General features: G+C 61.0%; 1 protein-coding gene across 1 annotated transcript; it reads right to left on the bottom strand.

Moving 5' to 3' along the window:
* Positions 1–10: 10 nt before the first annotated feature.
* IQANK1 (IQ motif and ankyrin repeat containing 1) lies at positions 11–12,580 on the bottom strand. The gene is given in 16 exon segments (XM_047073883.1): positions 11–374; positions 435–569; positions 643–959; positions 1,168–1,260; positions 1,391–1,431; positions 1,434–1,529; positions 1,532–1,661; positions 2,140–2,265; positions 2,359–2,484; positions 2,486–2,551; positions 2,660–2,824; positions 2,958–3,091; positions 4,274–4,388; positions 4,554–4,693; positions 9,079–9,167; positions 12,555–12,580. Coding segments are annotated over 16 exon segments (2,103 nt in total). The 3' UTR covers positions 11–70.
* Positions 12,581–16,292: the final 3,712 nt, after the last annotated feature.

The following is a 16,292-nucleotide window of genomic DNA, read 5'->3' as shown; positions in this document are numbered from 1 at the left end:
AGTGGGAGGCAGGTACGGTACTGGGGGTCACGGCCCCGCATGCCCGGGGCCGGCTTTATTGGGCCGGGCGCTAGAGGCCCCCGCGGGGCAGCTGCACGCGCACCGGGAGCAGCACCCGCAGCTGCTCCTCTGACGGCCGCTGAGCCCCGGTGACGAAGAGAAGGCGGAAGTGCCGCAGGCGCGCCTCCTGGAACCCAGCGGGGCCGTACTCGGGGCCGTCGGCGGGCCGCACCAGCGACAGGTACCGCTCCCGCTCCAGGAGCCCGCGGCCCAGCAGCTCCTGCGCCAGGCCGGGCTGCACCGCCTCCAGCTGCTGCTGCACGGCGGGGAACAGGTCCACGTCGCGCAGGTCGAACACCAGCGGCTTCCCGTACCTGCGGGGCAGGCGGGTGGGTGAGGGGCCGGCGGGGGCCCCTGCCCTCCGCCCACCTTACCTGAGCGCCCCCAGCAGCGCCAGCCGGATCCTCTCCGGCCGCAAGTGGTCCGGGTTCACCGCGTCCACGTAGTTGGTGTCCTGGTAGCGCAGGAAGGTGGCTGCCTGGCCCGAAGGGTCGACGACAAGAGGCCACCTGGGAGCGGCCACCGGGTCACCGCCGTCCACCCAAACCCTCCGCTCGCCGTCGCCCAACCCAGGCTATTGACCTGCCATCCGCGCGGATGCGGTCGCCCACATCCTTCATTAGTACGTCGTGCAGCTCGGTGACCTGGCATTTCAGCCCCGGCGCCGCCGCTGCCTCCTCCTCCTCCTCCTCCTCCTCCCCTGTGGGGTCATAGGATGGTGGCGGCGGCGGCGAGGCAGGAGGACCCAGCGCCCCCACCCCCCACTCGCCCAGGAGTGGGCCCCGCCCACCCTCCTGGGTCCGCTCCCGCAGCTCCAGCCTGGCCATGGCCAGCGTCTCCTCCGCCTTCTGGGCCTCCAGACGTAGCCTGTCCACTTGGGCCTCTGCGTCCTTGATGGCCTGGAGGAGGGGCCCCACTCCGCTCAGAGCAAGGCTTTACACCTCCACACAGGGCGCCCCATACGCCCAAGGAGGGGATAGCGGGCCCCCTTCCACCCCCGGAGGCCGCTGCTGGAAGGTGACACCCCTCGTTGGGGGGGGGGAGGGGAGGGAGGGAGGGAGGAGACCCCTGCCCCAGAGCCACAGGCCGGAGAGGGAGAAAGCCCACCTGCAGCGTGAGCTCAGTGCGGCCCAGGCGCCTCCCTTCACACTTGTCGAGCTCCGTGATCCTCTGGTTGAGCTCACAGTAGGCCTGCTGCAGCTGGGCGGGAGGGCCCCGGGGAGGCTGGCCTGGAGCCCTGCAAACCGGCTCAGCGCCTCCCGGGGCCAGCAGCCTGCAGGGCGCCTCCCCGCCCGCCCCCAGGCTTCCCGTCGGCCAGGCTCCCCCTCACCTCCCTGTGGCGCCCCCGCCCTTCCTCAGCCAGCTGCTGCATCGGGACTTCAGGCTGGTGGGGGAGGGGACAGCCGGCTCAGAGCCGCCCCTTGCCGCCACCCCCACCCTCCCCCCCGCCGGCCGGCCGCACCGCTCGCCTGTGCCTCCTCCTGTCGCTCGGCCTCCCGGGCCCGGCGCTGCCGCTCGGCCTCCATGCTCTGCAGCATGGCCTCAGCGAGGCCTAGGTCCCAGGACCTCAGCACACTAACCACGGCGTCCAGGGAGGCCACCTAGTGACAGACGACCCCGGTGAGGAGCTCAGCACGTGTGTCCTGTGTTCTGCCTGGCCCGGGAGGAGGCTCGGTTACTCTCCCGTTTAGAGAAAAGGGTGCAGCTGTCACAGCTCACCCTCCGAGGGCCCCCGAAGCCCTGACCGTCATGGTGCCGCTCCCCCCACAGACTGGGACCGCCGAGGGTCCTCCGGGCCTCCCTCCCAAGACCAAGCAGGTCTCCTTTTCCCACCCCCCACCCCCAGTCCCTCCTCCCTCCCCAGGCCCCCTGCAGACGCAGGCATCCACTGCCCGGGTCACCCTTGGCACTGAGGGTTCCAGCCCCCGGTTCCCGTTCTTGGCTGTCCGCAGGACACCGCCCGCGCCCCCCTCGTCTCAAGCCTCCCCCCCTCCAGGGGCCAGGGCCACACCCCCACCCCCACCCCCCCGACGGCCGAGGAGGGCGGTGCGAGGCGGTGCTCCGGCCGCGCTCACACACCTGCTCGGGGGTGCTACCGTCTTCTGCGTACACCCGGGGGTCCGCTCCGAGCTCCAGAAGCGCCTCCACAACCTCCAGGTGCCCCCCGAAGGCCGCCCGGTACAGCGGCGTCCGGCCGTAGGCGCCCTGCGCGAGGGGCTCCTGAGCGAGGCCCGGGGGCCGCGGGCGCCCCACCCCCCACCCCCCCACCCCCCTCCCGCCCCGGGCCCCCGCGCCCACCTTGCTGTTGGGGCTGGCGCCCTGCTCCGCCAGCAGCCGGATGGCCAGGGCCTGCCCGCCGGCCGCCGCCTCCGACAGCGGCGTGTTCCCGCCGCGGTCCTCGCTCTCCACCAGGGCCACGCGCCCCCCGCCGCCGCAGCGCCAACCCCGCCTCGTCGTGGCCCACGCCCTCGCGAGTCAGCAGCTCGTCCACCTGCGCGCGGGCCCGCGGTCACCGCGCGGGCCCCGGGGGCGCCCCGACCCCGGCCCTCGCCCCGCCCCCCCGCCTCCCGCCTCCCGCCTCCCGCCACCCGCCTCCCGCCTCCCGCAGGACCGCCTTGATCTCGCCCAGGTCCCCGGCGAAGGCCGCCTCCCGCAGCCGCGCCCCGCGCCGTCGATCCTCCTGCCGCCGCCGCTCGGCCGCCTCCTCCGCCTCCCGCCGCCTTCGCGCCGCCTCCTGCTCCCTCCGCACCAGGGCCACGAAGGCCTGCGGGCAGACCCGCACCGAGGAGGAGTCGCGCGCCCCCGGGTCACCGGCCGGCCCGCGGTCACACCCCGGCTGTGCAGAGTTCCCGCCGCTGGGATCGGACCTCCGGGCCCAGCCAGCCCGGCCGCCTCACCTCCCTCTCCAGCCGTTCAACGCGCTGCAGGTAGTTGCGGTGCTCCTGCCGGCGGCGGGCCAGGGCCCTTCGGGCCAGGAGCTGCCGGAACGCACACTGCATGATCGTGGCCGCTCGATCCTCCGCGGCGGGCCCTGGGGGTGGAGACAGGGCTCGGGGCTCCGGGTCCCCTCCAAGCCGCGGTCACGCAGCCGCTGGGACCCCAACACCAGACGTGCCAGACCTCCAGGTTCACCCCACCAAAGGACAGAAATGTTCTAAAATCTGCAAACACAGGGGCACCTGGCCGGCTTGGTTGGTAGAGCAGTGACTCTCCATCTCAGGGTTGTAAGTCCCAGCCACATGTGGGGTGTAGAGGTCACTTCAAAATAAAAGCTTTAAAATTGGCAAATGTGGCCGCTCGGGAATAATCCACCGGCCGAGAGCAGAGGTGGAGGAGGACCCACAGGCAAGAGTAGAGTTAGGCCCCCAACTCCTGACCTGCCCCACCCCAGACACAGCTGGGACCCCCAGAGACCCCCGCTGCGGAAGACCAGCCGGAGAAGCTAGCAGGCACCGGAGAAGCTAGCATGGTGAGAAACATGGCCTCGGGCAGAGAAGCCCCCACGTGCCCCCCACAGGCCCCGCCTGGGCATGCAGGGGCTGGGCAGGGCGGGCACAAGCCCACGGGGACTCGGAAGAGGGAGCCCAAGGTGGCTGCGGCCCGAGCTCCAGGCCCCACGCAGCCTCCGTGGGGGGCTATGCACCCCGCAGGGAGCACGGGAACCCGACCCGCACTGGACGAGGGTCCGCACCCCGTGCCCTGGCCCCCTGCCCACCTGAGGTCGGGTGGGTTCACCTCTCTGGGCCTCCGCGTCCCTTTCTGCAAAACGGGGTAGCCGTGACGGTGACACCCCACGGGGCCCCTGCGGGCTCCCAAAAGTTACTCAGTGCTCGGCACGTGCTCCTGGAGTCGTGCGCCAGAGGGGCAGGGCGGTAGCCACGCCTGAGTGTGGCAGGGCCACCGCAGCGCGACCTCGCGGAGTCGGGCCACGAAGGCCGCTCACCCAAAGGGCCCAGAGCCACGGAAGAGCCTGAGAGGGACTCGGTGCGACAAGGAGTCGAGGGGCGGGGACAGTGAGCGAGGCCGGGCGGCCAGAAAGCTGGTGCGGCGGAAAGTGGACAAGCGGAGACAGCGTAGAAAGGGAGGCGAGAACGATGAAACGTGAGGATTATTCGAGTCTCCGGAGGTCTCCCCGTTGTGGTCTCCGCGTTCCAGAGATAAAACACCAACAGATCTCCTGACTTGAGTCTTACGGGTGACGAGAAAAACGTACCGGGAAACGGACCTCTGGCATCAGGCGCACCGCAACTAGGTCGTTGAACCTTCAAACAACAGCCAGAAAGTTCTTCGAGCCTCCGGATGGAAAGAGAAGCCGACTTGGGCTTCTCCTAAGACACTTCCCGGCCACAGGAAAGGTCACGGGTCAGGGACTTGGTGTCCACAAAACTGAAGGGAAAAGAGAAGCTGAAGATCCACAGGGACCCTTCTCCCGGTGGCAGAGCGGGGCGTTCAGACCGACAGACAGGAGGACAGCATGACTGCCTCGCAGGTACCAGTGGAAGGGGGGAGGGGGAGCGGCCGCCCCGGGAAGGGGGCCGCAGACCCAGCAGGGCGTCGGGCAACTCACGGCGCCAGGGGGACAAAACCTGCATGTGATCGGAGCGCGCCCGTAAGGCTTTGGGCTGAGGCTCCGCTAATGGAAATACAGAAGGCGATTTGGGAGCCGCACAGGAAGAAAAGGACCCGTTGCTTCCCTGAAACGCAAATGTCAGTGAGCGCCCCCATCTCACGTGGCGCCACGCTGGGCGGGAACCCTGAAGGAGCCAGTCTTGGGGACGCGGAACAGAAGCCCCAGCAAACCAATCAGTCTTTGACGGGATCCAGATCTGGAGCCCCCCCCCCCCCCCCCCGATGCCTGCCCCAGACCAAACAAATCGGCCCTGCAGGAGGATGGTGCTGCCCAGGGCTTTGGCACGTTCCAGAATGTTCTGTGTGCCACGTACCAAAATCATCAGGCAAATGAAGAAACACCATCTTACTGAAAAAGAAAATGATGAACAACAGAAATAAACCCAGATAGAGCAAATAAGGAGTTCTTGGACGCGGACCTCATGTCTGAGTGACACATTCTCAGAATTAAAGACAAATTAAGAAGCTTTGGGACACCTGGGTGGCTCAGTCTGTTCAGCGTCCGACTTCGGCTCAGGTCATGGGCCCCGCGTCCGGCTCTGTGCCGACAGCTCGGAGCCTGGAGCCTGCTCCAGATGCTGTCTCCCTCTCTCTGCCCTTCCCCCAGTCTCACTCCCTCTCTCAAAAATAAATAACATTAAAAAACAATTTTTTTAAACGTTAAAAAAAAACGGGGGGCACCTGGGTGGCTCAGTCGGTTAAGCGTCCGACTTCCGCTCAGGTCATGATCTCACGGTTCGTGGGTTCCAGCCCCGTGTTGGGCTCTGTGCTGACAGGGCAGAGCCTATTTGGAATTCTCTCTCTTTCCCTCCCTGCGCCTCCCCTGCTCACGCTTTCTCCCTCTCTCTCAAAATAAACTTAATTAAAAAAATTGGGGCAGAGAACTGGAAACGATAATAATAAAGAACTAAATGGAAATCTGAGAAGGTAAAGATATAAAACCCGAAGTTGAGAGTTCAGTGAGCAAGCTCAATGGGGTATCAGACACGGCTGAAAACAGAACAAAACTGGAAGCAAGACACACGGAGACACCAGGTTAAAGGTGCAGAGGCCAGAGGAAAGGTCTAGCACGTGCGTAACTCAAGTTGCAAGCTTAAGGGACAGGGATGAGGTAGCAACATTCAGAGAAAACTTTGCAAAACTAACAAAAGACGTGGAAAACAAGCAGGGGCTCACACCCACAGCACGCCACGGTAAAACCGCTGAAAACTAAAGACAGCGAGAAAAGTCTTCAAATTAAAGGAAAAAGGTCAATTACCTTCAAAGGAATAAAGAAAAAATTAAGGCAAAACAAACACACCTTTGGACACACAAAAGGGCCTCAGCAGCCGCAGAGCAGCCCAGCAGGGGTGCGGGTGCGGGCAGGGACAGGGGCAGGGGCAGGGTCCACGGAGAGAACGCACGTGCGGGGGAGATGCTCCCCAGGCAGCGCTGCCGTCGCAAACACAGCTGAGTTAGGACACGCACAACACCGGGGCATGTGCCCAGAGGAGGGCAGGGGTAGTTCAAAGTGCCGAGGTCCGCGCCATGTCAGGACGGGGGACAGTCCCACCGGACTTGAAGACTCCAGGACAGGTGACTGCGGCAGGATTAGTATAGAAACACCGGCAGGCACGCCTGGGGTGGCGCCCAGCAGTTTGGGCCCCGTGTCGGCCCCCTCCTGGAACAGGGGTGCCGTCCGTGTGGCGCAGGCGGTGGGCACTGCGCCCCGTGGCTACCCCACGCTCTACAGGGCTCCCCCTTGGCAGACGGGGATCGCTGTTGTGGGCCCCGCGAGAAGGCCACGGGGAGGCACACGCACACGCCCGGGCCGCAGGAGTGCAACACGGCACACGCGAGCTGTCTTCCGTTACTGAGTTTGTGGCCATTTGTCAAGGCAGCAACAGAAAACACAAAGTTATGCCCAACTGCGAGTGGCAAGTAAAGTCTAAGGCAACAGGCGTCTCTGGAGCTAAAGAACATTCCAGAAGGGGAGGGAGCAGTCTGCCAGGCAGTATGGCTCTTACAAAGACGTCCACCTCTGCTGACAAGGCCTCAAAATGCACCGAGCAAAACTATGAAGAGCAGCTGACGAATCTAAAATGGCACTAGGGGGGCGCCCGGGGGCTCAGTCGGTGAAGCGTCCGACTTCGGCTCAGGTCACGATCTCGCGGTCCACGGGTTCGAGCCCCGCGTCGGGCTCTGTGCTGACGGCTCAGTCTGGAACCTCCTTCGGATTCTGTGTCTCCCTCTCTCTGCTCCTCCCCCGCTCACTCTCTGTCTCTCAAAAGTGAATAAACGTTAACAAGTAAAACCATAACGTGCGTAACGACACAGGAAACGTCTATTTTACGGCTAACCCTCTGCCTGGCCGACATGTTGAAAACGCAGGACCCAGTCACCACCGAACCCCGTCACCGCGGGACTCTGTCACCACTGAACCCTGTTGACAGGGAGCACGGGGCAGGCCGGGGCCCAGCACAAGCTAGCACCTCCCCCCCCATCGTGGGTTATGTGGAACATTCCTCAGGCCCTCCCGGCTGCCCAAGGACAAAGGAGAGGAAAGGAAACCAAGGCTTAACCGATAGAGATCACAGTCCTGCAGGGCCTGAGTCTCCAAGTAAATTCCAGGAAAAAGGCAGTCTTCTCAACGGCCTCATCTCCAGAAACTCCCTCCTGCCTCAGGGCTAATGCTTTGCTAGAGGGAAAAACCACCTCAGCTCGACACTAGCTGGGCCTCCAGGAATCTGGAATCCTCTTTAGCATGTGGAAATCCCTTCAAGAAACTTCCTCTTGAGGTCATCCCCTGACCGACCGACCCGACCGCACAGTATACGAGCAGTCACTCTGCACGACCCCAGGGCAGCTCTCCCTGCCCTCGGGTCCTGGCCCCGGGCTTTACTAAAATCACCTTCTTGCACCAAAGACGACTTCGAGGATTCCTTCTCGGCGGTGGGCTCCGGACCCCCCACCGTCACCCCCAAACCTCATCACCTGTCACCACGGTTAAGGTTAAGATCAAATAAGGAAAAATCAAGTAGGGATACCCATATATTTAGAAATTCTGAAGTACGTTTTACAATAAGCCGCGTGTCAGAGGACAAAACACGAGGAAAACGATAAAGTACGTGGAAGCAAATGTTCACGGCGCGCGTGGGTCCCGCCGCGCGGTCAGAGGGCGCAGAGCGCTATCCGAGGGCGATGCCTCCTCCGTGGGTCGGGCCGCGCGGCAGAGCCCGAGCGGGGAGTAAGCTTTTGCCATTTGAAACCAAGAAACTTGTTCCTGAAGGCCCGGCCCATCCTGACCGACCCAGAAGCAGGTGGCAGACGTTCAGACTGAACCGTGTGGCCCGGGCTTCGGGCCGAGGCGGGGGGCGCGCAGAGGACGCCCTCTGGGACACACGAGGCACCGCGTGAACTTGTGGCGCCAGGGGGCCAGGCGGGAGCACACGTTGGCAGCGCGCCCCTGGCTGCTTTTGACAAAGACGAGCTCAGAGCACGAGGGGCTGTTTTGCAAGTAGAAGGGGAAAGCGGGCAAGTCCACGCTTCGAGGACCAACCACCTGGATGGAAACGGTAACTCTTTCAAATCCCAAATAGCGCGGGGTAAAATTGAGGGGACGTTTGAGGGACACGCGCAGTGAGAACTCAGCCCCGCGTCGAGGACAGAGCCACGGGCAGGGCCGGGTCTGGGGAGTCCTCTCCTGTGACTGGGCACGACCCTCCCATCGGCCCCGGTAAACTCCGGGTAGCCACGATTAACGACAGGGATGAAAGACAGTGAGGGGAGGCGAGACAGGGAGACGGACCCCGCCGGCCAGGGCTCCCGGCGCGCGAAGTCGTCCGGAGCCGCACAGGGGGCCGGGGCGGGGGGCAGAGAACCGGACATCACGCGTGTCCACGCTGCCTCGTTCCGAATGGCGGGGCGCGTGGGTGATTTGTTGCTTTTTCCTTTGATTTTCTGGCACGGCTTCAAATTTGTATGAGTGCGTGGGCTTGGGGGTGCTATCTCATAGTCGTGCACCTGTCCTGCACGGCTGGGACCATCGGCTGTGGACGTCCCTCCGGCCGGCGCCCCCCGATGGCTGGTGCTTCTCTCTCTATCCTCCCATCGCCAGAAGGTCCGATCGGAAGAACACGGACGCTTCAAGAATTACGGGGTCCTCGAGAGAGAGCGACGCGCTCTGAACACCCCTAAGTTCCCAGATGGAGGCCTCAGGGGCTGTCCGAGACCTTGTTAAAACGACCTCTTGTATCTCACAGACGCAGGACAGGCAGATAAGCACCAACCGCAGGCTCGGTCGTGTGCGTCGGAAAACCACCACCACCGTCCCCACCTGCTTCACGGGGTTTGGGCTTTGGTTCTTTGTATTTGTTAGTCGGATACAAAATACTTAGGGCAGGGTCTCACCCGCGGTGAGCATGCGGTAAGTGTGACGATCAGTGTCCTCATCGTCACTGTTATTGTACGAAAAGCCAAGTGGGAGAGCCGTGAACTTCCTACCAGAAGAGCCAATCAGAGAAAAGATAGCAAAATTGAGAGGATGTGTAGATTCACGGCACAGTGGAGGAACTAAGTTCTTCGGTTTTCGTACCGCAGCGGACGCACGGTTTGTGGACAGTGACTAAGTGATGGTGAGCTTAATCAGAAGCTCGCTTCCATCGCACCTGCTGCTCCAGACGCGCCTTCCCGTTAATGGAACCAATCAAGGCCGCACTTAGCACCTGTCATGGCTGCGACTGTTAACCCGGTCAATGTCTGTCCCAGCCCGGGAAACGTCGGCCGCGAGTGGCTACTTCCGTGCAGTGACAAAAACCCAGTGGTCCGGGGGCACCCGGTGGGCTCAGTCAGTGGAGCGCGTGGCTCTTGATCCCGGGGTCATGAGTTCGAGCCCCACCCTGGATGTAAAGATTACTTAAATAAACTTCAAAGAGAAAACATTCGGGGCGCCTGGGTGGCTCAGTCAGTCAGGCGTCCGACTTCGGCTCAGGTCACGATCTCGTGGTTTGTAGGTTCGAGCCCCCGCGTCGGGCTCTGTGCTGACAGCTCGGAGCCTGGAGCCCCCTTCGGATTCTGTGTCTCCCTCTCTCTCTGCCCCTCCCCTGCTCACACTCTATCTCTCTCTCTCTCTCAAAAATAAATAAACATTAAAACAATTCTAAACAACAAAAAATGAAAAAAATAAAAAAGTTCTTCTGGGTTGTCACCACTGTTACTTTTATTTATTTTTTTTTCAACGTTTATTTATTTTTGGGACAGAGAGAGACAGAGCATGAATGGGGGAGGGGAGAGAGAGGGAGACACAGAATCGGAAACAGGCTCCAGGCTCCGAGCCATCAGCCCAGAGCCCGACGCGGGGCTCGAACTCACGGACCGCGAGATCGTGACCTGGCTGAAGTCGGACGCTTAACCGACTGCGCCACCCAGGCGCCCCTCTCACCACTGTTACTTTTAGCACACAACTGTTCAAAGCGACAGACATATTTCAAGATCTGGAGGTACGATCACAGAACGTAAATACACAAGTGGTGCGAGCAAGCAGAAGGGTGGTGAAATAGAATTTGCATGAGGCTGGCCAATGAGCCCAGCCTCTCTCCCGCCCCTGCCGCGGGCCTTGCACAAGGAGCCTGGATGAAGTAACCAGAGACGCCGGCAGGGACGCCCCCGCAGGGGCCCATCATCCCGGGCCCCCCCACCCCACCCCTGCCTCCGTGCGGGTGCAGTGAAGGCGTTCCAGGCTCTGACTTCCGGGGAGGTGACAACTGAAGTGAGTCTTGCACGCGTCCTGAGTGTGGGGTCTGGGACGGCCGCCCTTCCGAGATCTAGGCGGCCCTCGGCAGCCTGCAGGTGCCCCGAGGCCGGGCCTCCGCTGCCCACTCAGAGGCGGAAGCCCAGCTCTTGGGGGCCCGCCGCTGGGCTCCTGGCCTGCACAGCCGCCCAGGTACCGGCCTCCCACAAGCTCCTGAGCTCGGGCCGTCCCCTCGACAGCCCCTTGCCCGCCCAGGGAAGATGGCCACTTCTGAGGCTTATTTCTGTGAGCTTCCGTGGTCCCGTCCTGATTTTTTAGACTCCCAACAGCTGTTCAACCAACTGTCCTATTAAAGTCTGTTTTGATTTTAGCAAGTTTCTGTTTCCTGGAGGGCATTCTGACGGGGACAGTACCTGGTACCAGAACAGACCCTAAAAGATACAATCACACAGTCAGTTTGGTCCCGCTCTCATCTTTGACCATGGTACCGAGCTCCTGGCCAGCAGGAAGGGAGATGCCCGTGATCCGTGGCAAGAAGCAGCGAACCAGACCGGCACCTGTGCTCGAACAGGAGGCCTGGCTGCCTTCGGGGGGGACCCTGCAGCCCATCGCAGTCAACCCGCCTCCAAGCTCCCCAGCGGCCCCGTTTGCGAGGGGGACTCGGCCCCGGAGGAAGGGCGGGGGCCAGGATTCGGACCAAGCACCGGGGCCCCGAAACACCACCGCGGTCCTCTAGTGACAGCGGGGGCTTCTCGTGGACAGGAGATGGTGGAACTGGGGCGCAAGAGGGGGGCCGAAGGCAAGAGGAGGGAGAAGGGGCTTGCTCTCCCCCGTCCGCTGCGCATTCTCACACCGCCCCGGCCACGCAGCAGCTTCCGTGTCAGAGGAGGCCGGTCTTCTGAACCAGGCGGCGGCCTCCGCTGAAGCAGCCGCCCTGAGAGGCGAGGCCCCCGTGACCTCTCACCGCACCCGGCCCATAATCAGAGCCAGGGGTCCGAGCAGACGGGCGGGGAAGTGCAAGCCGGCTCCAGGAAGAAATAGCCAGCTTTCAAAAAACCCTTTTCTGCAGGAAACGGTCGATGTGAGTCTGTAAAGCCTCCGCCTGACTGGGATCCTGGGGCACCCCCTGCGCTAAACAGTAAGAAGGACACTTGTGGGGACGCCTGGGCGGCTCGGTCAGTTAAGCCTGCCTGGGATTCTCTCGCTCTCGGCCCCTCCCCCACTCGTGCTCTGTCTCTCTCTCTCAAAATAAATACCCTCGAAAAGAAAAAAGAAAGAAGAGGGGTGTCTGGGTGGCTCAGCTGAGCTTCCGACTCTTGACTTCGGCTCGGGTGGTGATCTTGCGGTTCATGGGTTTGGGCCCCGCATCGCCCTCTGTGCTGGCGGCTTGGAGCCTGCCTGGGATTCTCTCTCTCTCTCTCTCTCTCTCTCTCTCTCCCTCCCTCCCTCCCTCCCTCCCCCGCTCTCTCACTCAAAAAATAAACAAGCTCATTTTACAAATTACTTTAAAAAGACAAAAGGAAGAAAGACACTTGTGAGTGACTGCGGAGCTCAGTGGCGACTCCGTGGGGAATGACCAGTTTCTGGAAGAGAAGAGGTTAAGTGGCTGCAGCATGGCGTCGTGACAGGCAGAAGGCAGAGTGGTGGTCAGGGCGCTCTGACGTGCGACGGGACACGTGGGCAGTGTGCGGGGCACCGTTCGATCTGTAAAGTCAGAATAACCCCAGGCTCTGCCGATCAGGTATCTGACGTCAGCCATCACAGTCGCCCGCGGTCCCAGACCAGCGCCAAAGTCAAAGGCGGAGCCGCTCTCAGAGGAGGACCCAGCCACAAGCTCTGTCCCGACACCGAATACTCTCCCAGTCCTTCCTCAGAGGGGTCCGTGGCCCTGTAGCTGAATGAAGCGCACACTGGGCAAAGGGGGGTGGGGTGTAGAGCTTCAGAGGACCCCCGGGGGTGGTATCTAAACCGCCACCGCCACCCGCAGCTTTGCAGCAGCGTCAGGGTCCTCGGCTCGCAGAAGGGGCGTCCGCGAGGAAGGCACCGTGGCTTGAGTCGTCTCCCCCGGGTCCGGCAGGTCTACGGATCCGACCTGTACGTTGGGATGGATCTGCTCAGCCGCTGGCGGGAGGCTCACCTCGGCGCCTTGACCAGCGGGGCCATTACGGCAGGAAGAGCCAAGCGGGGCCCCAGGAAACTTCCTCCCGACCAAGACGGTGGACAAGATAGAAACAGTGCTTTCCTGGAGGACTCGTAGAGATCAGCAGCGACACCAAGGCCTGGAGGGACCCACGTAAATAGTCAACTGATCTTTACCAAGAAGCAAAGGCCGCCTTTCCAACGAACGGGCAGGGACAGCTGGTCACCCACGTGCAAAGGGGGAGAGAACGTAGGCTCACAGCTGCACACACTTTACAGAAATTCACTCACAGTGGATCACAGACCGGGGGTGACCGACCGGCTCAGCCGGTGAGGTGTGCGATTCCTGATCTCGGGGTTGTGGGTTCAAGCCCCACACTGGGTGGAGAGATTACTTAAAAAACTAAAATCTTAAAAAAAAAAAAAAATGGATCACAGCCCCGAACGTAAAATGCAAAACTATAAAGCTCTTAGAAGATGACACGGGACAAAACCTGGATGGCCGTGGGTATGCTGACCGTCTTTAGATGCAACTTCAAAGGCACCATCCAGGGGCGCCTGGGTGGCTCAGTCGGTTGGGCGTCTGACTTCGGCTCAGGTCACGATCTCATGGTCCGTGAGTTCGAGCCCCACATCGGGCTCTGGGCTGATGGCTCAGAGCCTGGAGCCTGCTTCTGATTCTGTGTCTCCCTCTCTCTCTGCCCCTCCCCCGTTCATGCTCTGTCTCTCTCTGTCTCAAAAAATAAATAAAACGTTAAAAAAAAAAATTAAAAAATAAATAAATAAATAAAATTTAAAAAAAAAAAGGCACCATCCAGAAAGGAAATCATTGATACGCTGGACCTCATTCACTTAAAAAATTCCTGCTCTGTGAAAGACAGTGTCAGAGAGTGAGAAGACAAGCAACAGACGGGAGAAAATATTTGCAAAAGACACATCTGGTAAAAGCATGTCACACGGGGCGCCCACTCGTGATTTCGGCGCAGGTCAGGATCTCGCGGTTCTTGAGTTTGAGTCCCGCATCAGGTTTGGCACTGACGGTAAGGAGCCTGCTTGGGACGCTCTCTCGCTCTCCCTGTTTTGCTCTCTCCCTCTTCAAATACATAAATAAACTTAAAAAAAGAAAAAAAACCCACGTTATCCAGAGTATACAAAGAACTCTTGAAACTCAGCAGGAAGGAAACAAACAATTGAAAAACGGGCCAGAGGCCTTAACAGACAAGTCCCCCAAAGAAGATAAACAGATGGCAAACAATCATATAAAAGATGCTCCACATCACATGTTATCTGGGAAATGCAAATTAAGACAACGAGATCCGCCCGCACACCTACTAGAACGGCCACAATCCAGAGCACCGACAACACCCGATGCTGGTGAGGACGCGGAGCCACAGGAACGTTCGCTCGTGGCTGGTGGGAAAACGGAATGGGGCAGCCACTTTGGAAGACAGTCTGGAGAGTTCTTATAAAATTAAACATGCTCTGGCCACGTGATCCTGGAGTCAGGCTCCTCGCTGTTTACCTAAAGGAGATGAGAACTTGTGTCCACACGAGAACCTGCACACGGGTGTTCACAGCGGCTTCATTCAGAGCCCCCAAACCCTGGAACAGCCGAGGTGTCCGTCAGCAGGTGAACGGACAACCTGTGGTCCATCCAGACAACGGGATGTGGGTCGGCACTAAGTAGGAACGGGCTGTCGAGCCGTGAAAAGACCTGGAGGGACCCTAAATGTATATTACGAGGTAAAAGAAGCCAGTCCGAAAAGGCTACGCACGGTACGATTCCAAGTCTGTGACATTCTGGGAAAGGCAAAACCGTGGAGACGGTAAAAGACGAGTGGGGGCCAGGGGCCGGGGGGACGGGAGGGACAGAGGATTCAGGGCAGTGAAGCTACTCCGTGTGACACTCTCAGTATCGGGCACACGGATTACACGTCTGTCCAAACCCGCAGAATGTGCGGGCCTAGAGTGAGCCCTGAGGTAAACTGTGGATGCCGGCTGCTGACGAGGCATCACGATCAGGTACCCGTGTCCGTTCACTGACTGGGACGCAGGTACCGCTCTGGCGGGGATGCTGACAGCTGGGGAGATCGCACACGAGTGGGGGCAGGGGGTATATGTGAAGTGTGTGTACTTTCCCCTCCGTGCTGCTGGGAACCTGAAAGTGCTCTAAAAAATAAAGCCTTAATTTAAACAAGAAGGCAGGAAGGCTCGAGGAGAGCGGGAGTGGGGTCCCCAGAATATCTCCATTGAATTCACCAATCCGGCCTTTGCAGAAAGTGAGTAATGGCGGAAGATAACGGAGCTCGAGCATGGCCACCTCGATGGGTGGCAGGGCCGGTCGGGTCTGCCGTCCGGAAGCGGCGCCTTCGCGGGAGCCGATCCGCCTCTGGTAGATCGTACGTGGCGACTGATTTGGCACATGCTCTCCCCTCAACAGCCGTCACCGGGAGGGCCTGGCCAGGGCGGCAGTCTCCCCTCGCCATCTCTTCCCAAGACCCCGGCTACGCTCCGCCTTCTCCTCCGCTATGGCTCACGGGGACCGTGGCAGACAGAACGATGCCCCTGCCGAAGATGCCCATGTGCTGGTCCCCAGAGCCCGCGAATGTGCTGTGTTACATGCAGGAAGGAATTAAGATTGAAGATGGAATTAAGGCACTAATCAGCTGACCTTAAAATAGGATGATCACCCTGGGTTATGCAGGTAGACGCAACGCAACGCAATCACAAGGCTTCTTACAAGTCGAAGAGACAGGGGGCGCCTGGGCGGCTCAGCCCGGTGAGCGTCTGACTCTTGATTTTGACCCAGGTCATGATCTCACGGCTCGTGAGCTCCAGCCCCACGTCGGGCTCTGTGATGACAGTGCAGAGCCTGCTGGGGATTTTCTCTCCGCCCCACCCCTGCTCATGTGCTCTCTCTCAAAATATACAAGCTTAAAAAAAAAAAAAAAAAGTGGAAGAAAGACAGAAGAGCCCATGGGGAGCTGTGACTCGAAAGAAGGTCCAACAGATGCCAGATGCCACACTGCTGACCCGGAAGGTGAGGAAGGGCCAGGAGCCGGGAACGCGGGCACCTCCAGGAGGGAGGACACAGATTTCCCTCTGGAGCCCCAGGAAGGATCTCGGTCTTGCCATGGCCTTTCTGTCACCCGCCGAGGCCCGTGTCGGACTTCTAAGCTACAGTGCTGGCTGTCACAGCAACTGCAGACAGTGGACACGGGAACCCAGATGCTCCTGGCACCTCCCCGGTCCAGGGAGCTCCAGACAGCGGAGGCGAAAGCACGCCGGTGAAGTCTTGAGGGCTCATGAATCCGGGGCGCGTTGGGACATCTCAAGGTAAAGGAGAAATGGCCCGTGAGGACTTGAGAGCAGCACAAGCCATACCCGGGAGTACGGCCCACCCCGCTTACTGAGAGACCCAGAAAAGGCTACCGGCTCCAGCAGGGCCCGGAGGTTGTGGCGGAGGCAGGAGGCGAGGCCGGCCCTGCCGGAGGGTCTGTGGGGAGAAGGATGCCGTCAGCAAGGCCGGGGGACGGCCGCAGGCTCTAGAGTAAGGCTCTGCCTTCCGGGACAGAACACCATTCGTGGTTTGGCCCCTGGGGAGGCGGGGGTCCGGCTGGGGCACCCGAGGACGTGCAAACTGGGCGGTCAATCGCCGCCTGGGGTCCTCGCCCGTGGAGCCCCGGCACGGGGCACACGCAGCGGCAATCCGCTGCGTGACAACAACGAGCCACCG

This window comes from Lynx rufus, unplaced genomic scaffold (genome assembly GCF_022079265.1).
Source record: "Lynx rufus isolate CCGP_SWC_20201006 ecotype Redwood Valley unplaced genomic scaffold, mLynRuf1.p SCAF_12, whole genome shotgun sequence".
In the NCBI taxonomy this organism is placed as follows: domain Eukaryota; kingdom Metazoa; phylum Chordata; class Mammalia; order Carnivora; family Felidae; genus Lynx; species Lynx rufus.
This window is presented reverse-complemented; position numbering and strand designations above follow the sequence as displayed.